The sequence below is a fragment of the Bison bison genome, unplaced genomic scaffold, assembly GCF_000754665.1.
Source record: "Bison bison bison isolate TAMUID 2011002044 unplaced genomic scaffold, Bison_UMD1.0 scf7180017864167, whole genome shotgun sequence".
NCBI lineage: Eukaryota > Metazoa > Chordata > Mammalia > Artiodactyla > Bovidae > Bison > Bison bison.
Genome location: NW_011494739.1, coordinates 988,904 through 998,602, shown reverse-complemented (window position 1 = coordinate 998,602; position 9,699 = coordinate 988,904). Strand labels below are relative to the sequence as shown.

The 9,699-nt window shown below is 55.1% G+C and overlaps 1 protein-coding gene across 1 annotated transcript in view; it reads left to right on the top strand.

The window, feature by feature from the left end:
* Nucleotides 1-8,609, top strand: part of XKR7 (XK, Kell blood group complex subunit-related family, member 7) — a 24,602-nt gene extending 15,993 nt beyond the window's left edge. The window contains exons 2-3 of the mRNA XM_010841737.1: nt 5,971-6,173; nt 7,654-8,609. Coding sequence (XP_010840039.1) covers nt 5,971-6,173; nt 7,654-8,609 — 1,159 coding nt within the window. The remainder of the gene's footprint in view (nt 1-5,970; nt 6,174-7,653) is intronic.
* The last annotated feature ends 1,090 nt before the right edge of the window (nt 8,610-9,699 follow it).

Here is a 9,699-nt window from a genome sequence, read left to right as displayed (position 1 = left end):
GTCGGGAGAGGGGGAGCAGGCAGGGGAGGGCGGCCGGAAAACTGGCAGTCACGCGAGCCACGAGCTGAGCAACAGACCAGCAGATGGACCAAGCCATGGCGAGACCGAAAGACAGACAGACAAACAGGCAGTAGCCACGAAACAGCCAGAAAGACAGACAGAAGAGCAGACCTGGTATCCAAGGGGACAGACAGACTATCCTGACATCCAAGGGACAGAAAGACAGATAGGCTGACTGTAGATGGACATGGTATCTGAAAGACTAGGTGACCTGTAGTCCAAGGACTGACCCAAGGTCCCAGGGTGACACTGACTGACAGACAAGTAGATTGATTGACAGTAATGGAAGAACAGACACATAAATAGGTTGACCCTGCATTCACAGGACAGACACAACAACAGGCTGATCTGAGCCAGAGATGGAGACAATGACCCACAAAGAAGTGGGACTGAGGACCACAGAGAGACAGGTCCAGGCTGACCATCTGCACGGAGACTGAGGCCAATGCCAGCAACCCTGACTAGTGCCAGAGACTCGGGGTAACCCAGGAGCACAGGAGACAGACAGGGTGACCCTGACACTGGGCCCAGAAGCTTCCGGGCTTCTCAGGGATGTGGGATCCCTCATCCTTCTCCCTTCTGCCTCTTAGAGAGGAGCCCGCAGTGCTGGGGTATGCTGGGCCTAGGGAGAGGGGAATGAGCTCTGTCCATCTCCTGCCCAGCTGCCTGCTCGTGGCGGGGGACAGCCTTTTGGATCCTTGAGTGGAGGGATGTCACACCCCCACTGCAGATTTCTCTTTTCTCCAGGCTTGCTTGTTTTGCTCCCAGCCCCAGTCTTAACTATAAACACTTACTGTTCCAATTTCCTCCCAGACAGTCTTCTTCTCTGAGCCCAAGACTGGGAGTCAGCAAATTAGATCTAAAATAAGACTTCTGAGCACCTGTTTCCTCACCGGTAAATTGAGGGTGGTAGAAACTGTCTGTTAGGTTCGGCGCACACCAGCCTCAGGCAGTTTAAGGCTGTGGGGAAGGGGGGATGTCAGAGTTAGCGAGGAACATCAGGGAAGGCTTCCTGGAAGAGGAAGGACAGATATTCCAGCTCTATACAGACTCAGGCAAAGAAGCCCCAGGGCTGCCAAGGTCAGGATGGAGATGCTTGCAAACACTCATGCACGTGTATTCATTCAACAAATATTTATCGAGTGCCTACTACACGTACTGATGCTGAGGATATAGTGGGGACCAAGATGGATGAGGTCCCAACCCTCAGTGAACCACAGTAGTGTAAATTAATAAATAAGATTGTTTCATAAGGTATGTTAAGAAGAAAATGACAGAGTGACATGAGAGATGAGAGGGATTCAGCAAGAGTGGAGGGGCGACATGGGATGGGTGGCCTGGGGCGCCTCTCTGAGAAGGTGACCTGGGAGTCATAGGAGGATCTGGGGAAAGGGGGCTCCAGGCAGAGCAGGCAGCAAGCGCAAAGGTCGGAAGTCAGGAACAAATTGGGCTGGGTTCCAGGAACCTCCAGGGCACAAATGAAACAGTGGTTTGAGATGAGGTAAGAGAAACAGGCAGGACCAGATGGTTTAGGGCCTGCAAGCCAAGGCGAGATGCTTGGATTTTACTCCAAGTGGGAGGGAGGCCCTTGGAAGGGTTTGAGATGGGGAATAACATGATCTGACATGATTAGTTTTTAAAATATTCCATTGGTTGCCATGTGGATAATGGATTACGGCAACAGGGTTGGGGCAGGAGGCAGGGGTGGGGGGCAGGAATGAATATAGGTCTGAGAAAGCAGAGGATAATGATGGCCTGGACCAGGGTGGTGGCAGCAAATGGACAGACTGAGGCTATGTTTTGCAGGAGACCAGAGGCACTGCCCCGAGGCTGGATTCCTTTCCCCGAGACAGGATGTCCTGTGTGGATGGCATCAGTCCCATTTGTGGTGAACTTCTTCCACATAGAATGGAATTGGGTGGGCTTCCTGGAGGAGGTTTTAAGGGAGGCTGCTAGTACGTCAACCACATTGCAATGAAAAGAGAGGCTGCTTGGTGATCAGGAGGAGCCAGAGGCCCCCACCTAGCATATGCTCCCCCTGTCTATGTGCACATCCCCCTACAGTTTACAAATGTTCACAACAGGGTGTGAAATGAGGCTTAGAGAGAGAGAATATCCACGGCCACACAGCACCCAGGGCCAGGGCAAACCCCCAAACCCAGCATATCCACCTTGCCTCCTGATCCTCGCCCCAGTGGCTATGATGGAGACAGGAGGGCAAGTGCTGGCCCCTTTCTAGAGAAGGTAAAACTGAGGCCCAGGGAAATTAGGTTACGTGTCCTGGGCTGGGCTGTTTTAAGACCTTTATGGGCCCTACATCTATCTATCAAGCATATTAAAATGCAGCCATATCAAACATCAAGTGTAAATTATATATAATCAGATGAAAGCCAAATTGCAGTTGACTGGCTGATATGATGTTCTGTTTTGCAGACATTTAATTAAACATTTATTAATTTTGATTCTACAGTTTTTCCCTGTGTTTTAGAGCCAGTTTTTCCCCCTGGCTTCAGACGTTTTCCCAGGCCCATGAAAACCTTGCAGGCTTTTGGCAATGAGTGTTTAGGCAGACTGGAAGGGACAGCCACGGTTTTTGGTCCTGTTGCCAAAAGGGGCAGAATGAGGCTAAATGGAGACCCTTTTATCCCCAGACTGTAGCATGATCTTTCCATGCTCCCCGCTGACCCAGTGTTCTTGGGTCTCAGAAGTCTTTCTCTTCCCCTCCTGCTTCCTTACTCCAGCCCACAGTGGCCCTGGGCTGGGTGAGCCCTTTGTCTGCGGTTCGCTGGGGCATGGGTGTTGGGAGCTGGCACGGGAGGGGGCAGGAGTGGGCGGGGAATTGGGCAGGCAGCCTGTCAGTTGGTGATGGATGCTGGCCGGGCCGGGGCCTCCCTCATGCTGACCTAGGCCAGGAAACAGATGGTCTTCCAGCCTGAGGGAAACTTCCAGGGTGTTGCCCTCCCCCAACTCCCCAGGCCCCTTCACATTGGACCAGCTGGTCTCTCCTTCCTGTCCAAAGCCAGAGCCAATGGGAGAGGGAATGGGGAGCAGGGAGACAGGGGCTGGGACACCTGGTGTGCATTGGGGGGCCTCAGAAGCTCTGGGGGTCATCTTGGTCTCTCTCTTAGTTGCCCCCACTTCTGGCATCTCCAGCTCTGTGCTCAGCCCCTTCCTCTGTGCCCTGCTTTAACTCAGGCCTGTCATCTCATGCCTGGACCAAACCCCAGGCTCACCTGGCCGTCCTCCAAGCCAACCTTCCAGAGTGAGCTTTCTAAGCCACCGAGCTGATCATATCACCCCTGATTCTGGGACCAAATTCAGATTTAGAATGAAGTATGAACCCTTCATTCCAAAAATTCAATGCCCTTCACAATTCTAGTCTTTCAAAAGCCCAGGAAAACCCTTACTTCCAGGCCTGGCAAAACACTGGCCATTCCCCTAAAAAGCCACGTTCTCTTGTGCCTCTGTACCTTCACTTCAGTTGGATCTTTCACATGGAATGCCCTTCTGTGCTTCCTGTATACCTTCCTGCTTGCTTTAAAACAGATCAAATGTTTCTTCCTCCAGGACATCTTTCCTGACCCCCTTCCCCAGCTAAAGTTATCCGTCTCCTCTCTGAGTTCCACAGCATCTTAGAGCATCTATTTCAGCTCTTAGCTTATCTCTCTCTCTCATGTGACTATGAGATACTTAAGGGCACAGGGCCTAGCACACAGCAAGAGGTCAAGATACCCTTGCTATGTAAGTGAATATTCTAGTTGCAGAGATCCTTGCGGGGGGCGGGTGGTGGTAGGCAGAGGTCCAAAGAATAGTAATCAGAGGGAGGCAAATTTCTACTCAATCAGAAGAAACTCAATTTGGCTCTTGAGCGGCTCAGAACCGAAGGCTCTGCCTCAGGAGGTAGAGTATCCCTGTTCTGAGAAGTGTGTGAGCAGAGGGGTAAATGCACAGGCTGGGAACTGCCAGAGGGATTCCAGTACTGGACGGGAGAGTTAGACTGCAGGGCCTTTGCATTTCTTGAGTCAGCTTCTGAGGGAACAGCCCTCTTCCCTATCCTTACTGCCATCCCATAGTGTGTCACACTGAGGGTGCGTCTACCCCACCCATTGGTCCTGGGAAGACCCAGGGATGGGAAGGAGAGCCCTATATGGGTGTTTCTGGCCACGTTTTGGGGGGGACACTTTGGGTCCCAGAACATTAGCTCTGAAAGGATCTTCAGTGTCATCAACGCCATCCCTCTTGTCGGCAGATGGCAATGCTGAGCCCCAGAGAGGGCCACACCATTGCTCAGACCAGGACACTCATTTGGGGAAACTCTGGGTTTTAGCTGAGCACAAATTCCAGGGAGCACTGTGCTTCCTCCCTTGGGCTGGTGACACATAGTGGACTACAGAACATCCTGGAAATGCCAGCACTTCACATGTGGGAATAGACCCCCAGATCCCTGGCTCCCTGATTCTAGATTCAGGTGATATGGCCATTGAATCTGGTGGGATTTTCTCCCCTGATCTGGGGGAATATGACTCCTAGGGGAGCCCTCTCTGGTTTCAGCAGAGGGCACACCTGTCCTGTGCTTCAGAATTTGGGAGTTGAGTTTGCCAGGAGTGAATCTGCTGGGCAAGGAACCAGGGCCGGGATCTGTGTGGACAGGTCCTTTGTGACCCTAAAGGGGATTGCACTTTATAGCTGCAAAGTCTCTCATCCATTTAATCCTCACAGCCACTTTAGATGGGATCAGCTAGGATTCAGAGAAACGTCTTCTTCAAAATCACCCAGCAAATTAGAAAAGTCAGGAATTGAAGTCAAGTCTTCAGGCTCCCTTCCATACCTTCTACAGGGTCACCAGAGTTCCATTCAGTTAAACAAGTTTGCAGTCCTGCAGCCAACATGGATTGGCACCTACCATGTGCAAAGAACTGAGGGTGTAGCAGTTAGCAAGCCAACCAGTCATCCTTATGGAGTTCAGTCTGGGGGAGATGGATGCATAACTAGGCAGTTACAACTCCTGTGACAAGTGCAATGCTTGGAGGGATGCTAGAGAAAGCCCCTCATCTCAGATGGGGGTGGTCAGCAGAGGCTGCCTGAAAGAAGTCATGTCTAATAGCTTAGCCTTGGATGAAAAGCAAGACCTGTCCAGGTTTAGGGCTAGGGTGGGGATTGAAGGGCAAGGCGAGGTGTTCCACGAAGATGAACGTGAGCATCGTGAGCATCTGTGATGAGTGCAAAGCAGGTGGAGCTGTCAAGTTTGTTGTGAGCAGTTGGCACCAGAGGAAGCAGCCAAGTTTCAAATGCCAGGGGATCTCTGAGCAGCTTCCCTATGGGGAGAACTGGGCACTCAGAGGTGGGGTTGGGGGAAAGGCCAGGAAGCTGGCAACAGAACTGAAGGCTGGTACCCGAACGCCGCCTGAACCTGTATGTAGGCAACTCTTTAGGGTTTACAGTGAGAGGCAGTGTTGTCTAATGGTCAGATTTGAATCCTGGTTCCACTACTTCCCTAGTTGTGTGACCTTGGACAAGGGACGTAACTCTCAAGACCTCAGTTTCCTCATCTATAAAATGGGGACAATAATAGAGCTAGTGTAAGCTCAGGGTACAGTGTCAGGAATCCTGCAAAGAAAGCAGGACCTAACTCGTCACAGCAATAATGTGATGTTGATAATGCTGTATGAAAGGCTTGCTGTGTGCCAGTGCTTCAAGCTAGTGAACCCATTGGGAACAGCTCTGAGAGGCGATCCTTTTGCTACGTCCGTTTCACAGCCTAGGAAACAAGCTGAGAGCAGTGACGTGCCCAGGGCTACACTACGCCCCGGCCCTTTGCACTTGCTGGCGGGGGCGAGGGGCTGGTTGGGAGAGGGCGAGGGGGCCGAGCGCACGCGAGCCCGAGGCCCTGAGCACCGCGTCCTCCCGCAGGTACCTGCGCGCTATGTACCTGGGGCTGCAGAGCCGCTGGCGCGGGGAGCGGCTGCGGCGCCCCCTTTACTGGCGGATGCTGTTCGAGAGCGCCGACGTGAGCATGCTGCGCCTGCTGGAGACCTTCCTGCGCAGCGCGCCGCAGCTCGTGCTGCAGCTCAGCCTGGTGGTGCACGAAGGCGGCGCGCCCAAACTGCTGCCCGGTGAGCCCCGCCCCGCGCCTGCGCGCCCCCGGAGCCCCGCCCCCGGGGGCTCACCTGTCTCCAGGATTCAGAGGACAGCGCCACTGGTCCGCTGCCCGGGCTTAAGGCCCCTTGGGGAGGCCCTGTCCACTCCCGCACCCTTGGCCCACTCACTGTCCGGGTTTTAGAGGCCCCGCCCCTTCTCTCCCCATCTTCCAGGCCTCTGGAGACCCCCCACGTCCCCCGCAATGGCCCACTTACTCTCAATGTTAGGAGACACCTATGCCCCGCCCACCTCACCTCCTTGCCTCCTCTCAGGCCCCCTCCCGCCTTCCCTTCCCCATTGCCAGGGCAGACGAGACCCCCACTTCTGCCAAGTCGAGAGAGGCCCCTGACCCCATCACCACACTGCAGGCTCTCAGGGAAGTTCCCTGTCCGTTTCTTTCCCTAGACTGTCCCCATCCCAGCCTGCATCTCCTGGGAACTCCTCTGCTTCAGACCCTCTCAGTCATCACCCGTTTCCAGAGAGCCTTTCCATCACCCCTGGCTGCTCTTCAGCCCCCTTGGAGACTCCTCCCAGGTTTTGTCCTGGTCCCCAGGTAGTCACCCCACACAGCCACCTTGCTGTGCTCAGTCACTTAGTCGTGTCTGACCCTTTGAGACCTCATGGACTGTAGCCCTCCAGGCTTCTCTGTCCATGGAATTCTCCAGGCAAGAATACTGCAGCAGGTTGCCATTTCCTATTCCAGGAGATCTTCCCAACCCAGGGATTGAACTGGTATCTCCCAAGTCTCCTGCATTGGCAGGTGGATTCTTTACCACTGCGTCACCTGTGTCAGAGGAAAAAACCATATTCCCTGTCTCCCTGGGGCTCCCCTCTCTCCTCCCACCCAGACTTTGTCTGACACACCCTCAGTGTTTCAAAAGACTCTATCACCATCTCTCAGGTGCCCCGGACATCCCTTGCCAAGGGTCCCGGGCCCCCATCAAAACTTCCCACCTGGCATTTTCTTCCCATGCCCTCAGCTGTGCTCAGCTTGGATATTCCTTTCCATGCCCCAGCCTCATCCTGGTGGCCTATAGCTTCTAACAGTCCCCTCTGGCTCTCCATTCCCTAATCATGACCATGCCTCTTCACCTCCTTCTCACTCCCAGAGTCCTGGACCCTATTTTCCCACCCCCCACCAAGACCCCTGCACCCTAACAGCCCCCTACTAGAGACCCGCACTTGACCCTTACAGAGATCAAAATCACCCACCTCCCCTCTCCCTTGATGTCCCCACCCCTGTGGAAGCTCCTAACCCCACCACTCTCAGCCCTACATCCATGTTCTGGAAGACCACCTACCCAGACCCTCCCCACACCCCTCTTGATTTAGAGACCCTGCCCCCAACACCTCCTCAGAACCCTGCTCCTGACCCAGACCCCTCCCCCTTTCCCCAGACCCCAACCCAGACCCATCCCTAACCCAGCCCCCCCCACCCCCACCCTCTCTCCACAGCCCTCTCTATCTCCGCCTCACTTGTGTCCCTGGCCTGGACGCTGGCCTCCTACCAGAAGGTGCTGCGGGACTCACGGGACGACAAGCGGCCGCTGTCCTACAAGGGCGCCGTGGCACAGGTGCTGTGGCACCTGTTTGCCATCGCGGCCCGCAGTCTGGCCTTCGCGCTTTTCGCCAGTGTCTACAAGCTCTACTTTGGCATTTTCATCGTGGCCCACTGGTGTGTCATGACCTTCTGGGTCATCCAGGGTGAGACGGACTTCTGCATGTCCAAGTGGGAAGAGATCATCTACAACATGGTAGTGGGCATCATCTACATCTTCTGCTGGTTCAACGTCAAGGAGGGCCGCAGCCGCCACCGCGTGACCCTCTACTACTGCATCGTTCTGCTGGAGAACGCCGCGCTCACCGGCTTCTGGTACTCCAGCCGCAACTTCTCCACTGACTTCCACTCGCTCATTCTGGTCTGTGTGGTGGCCTCCAGCTTCGCGCTGGGCGTATTCTTCATGTGTGTCTACTATTGTCTCCTGCACCCCAACGGGCCCATGCTGAGTCCCCAGGCCCCCGGCTGCATCTTCCCTAAGGCCCCAGGGCCCTGTGGCCCACCAGCCGACGCCGTCACAAGTCCCCCAAGGTCCCTGCCCAGGACTACAGGCCCTGAGCGGGATGGGGCCTCCGTGGGAGGCGAGCGTGCGGGGACCCCCACGCCACCTGTCTTCCAGGTGCGGCCTGGCTTGCCTCCCACACCTGTGGCCCGCACCTTGCGGACAGAGGGGCCTGTCATTCGGATTGACCTGCCTCGGAAGAAGTACCCCGCCTGGGATGCTCATTTTATTGACCGCCGGCTCCGGAAGACCATCCTGGCGCTGGAGTACTCCTCACCTACAACTCCCCGCCTGCAGTACCGAAGCGTGGGGATCTCCCAGGAGCTGCTGGAGTATGAGACCACGGTGTAGGCCAGAGTTTCCCCGTGAAAAGGGATGAACTTTGGCTGACCCCACATCGACCACAGTGTTGAGCCCAGAATTGCAGGGCCATCAGGCTGAGGGCGAGTGGATCTGTTGGTCCAAGGGTAGAGCGGCCCCCATCATGGGGTTCTTTCTTGGGAAGGGACAGCCTTGTGGAGCCCCAGTCCTCGGCCCTGTTTTCAACCCTGCGGCCCATTTCCTAAACTCTTTGGAACCAGGACCCAGGGAACCAACTGGTGCTACGCTCCTCTTGAGCTGCCCCACGTTCATGGAGGCCTCTGTATCACGGCTGGTGCCAGGGGCCCCACACCCTCTCCCTGTCTGGAGTTGCCCAGCTGGCAGCCCTGGCAGATCTGGCAGAGGAGGGAGTTCATGACCTAGGCTCTATGCTCTTCAGGGGGTGTGGGGGTGGGCTGCCTCTGAGAAGGATGGAAGAGGCCATCGAAGATGTGGGGTGAGGTGGGAGCGTCTGGTGAACAAGGTTGGTACAGCCCTGGGGGGTCGAAGCCTGGAGCCTGGGCAAGAGGGGAATTAAAGGAGGGAGTTGGGTGGGTTGGGAAGTTGGGGTGGGCTGGGCTGACAGTGCTGGAGGTGAACAGGAAGAAGAACCCTGAGGCATCTGAGGGGTCCAGACCGGCAGAAGCATGAAGGGGTGGCGGATGTGGGGGAGAGGAACCTGACCCGGAGTGTGGAGAATGTTCCTCAGCAGACCCCCTTTGTTGTGGGCGCTGTTACGGATGAGATTCCAGATACCTCAGGTGAAATGTTTCAAGGAGCCATTCTTTATTCTAGGTGAGCCTCTGGAACATTTCGTCTAGATAAAGGTTTTGAACACAACAGATAAACTGCCTGGGAAGATACTCTGTTCAGGTTTGATTGTAGATGAGGTGCTGGCACGTTCAGCAGAGGAACTTCTAGAGAGACATTCTTAGTTCTAGACTAAGTTCTAGGACACGTAGCTGATAAAATATCCTAGGGAGTCACTCGGACCTGTATTGTGTTATAAAGGGTGCAGGCACTGGAACCCTTCCCCTGCTCTGCGGCAGGGACTCTAGGGGAGTGGGGGCTCCAGACCCCT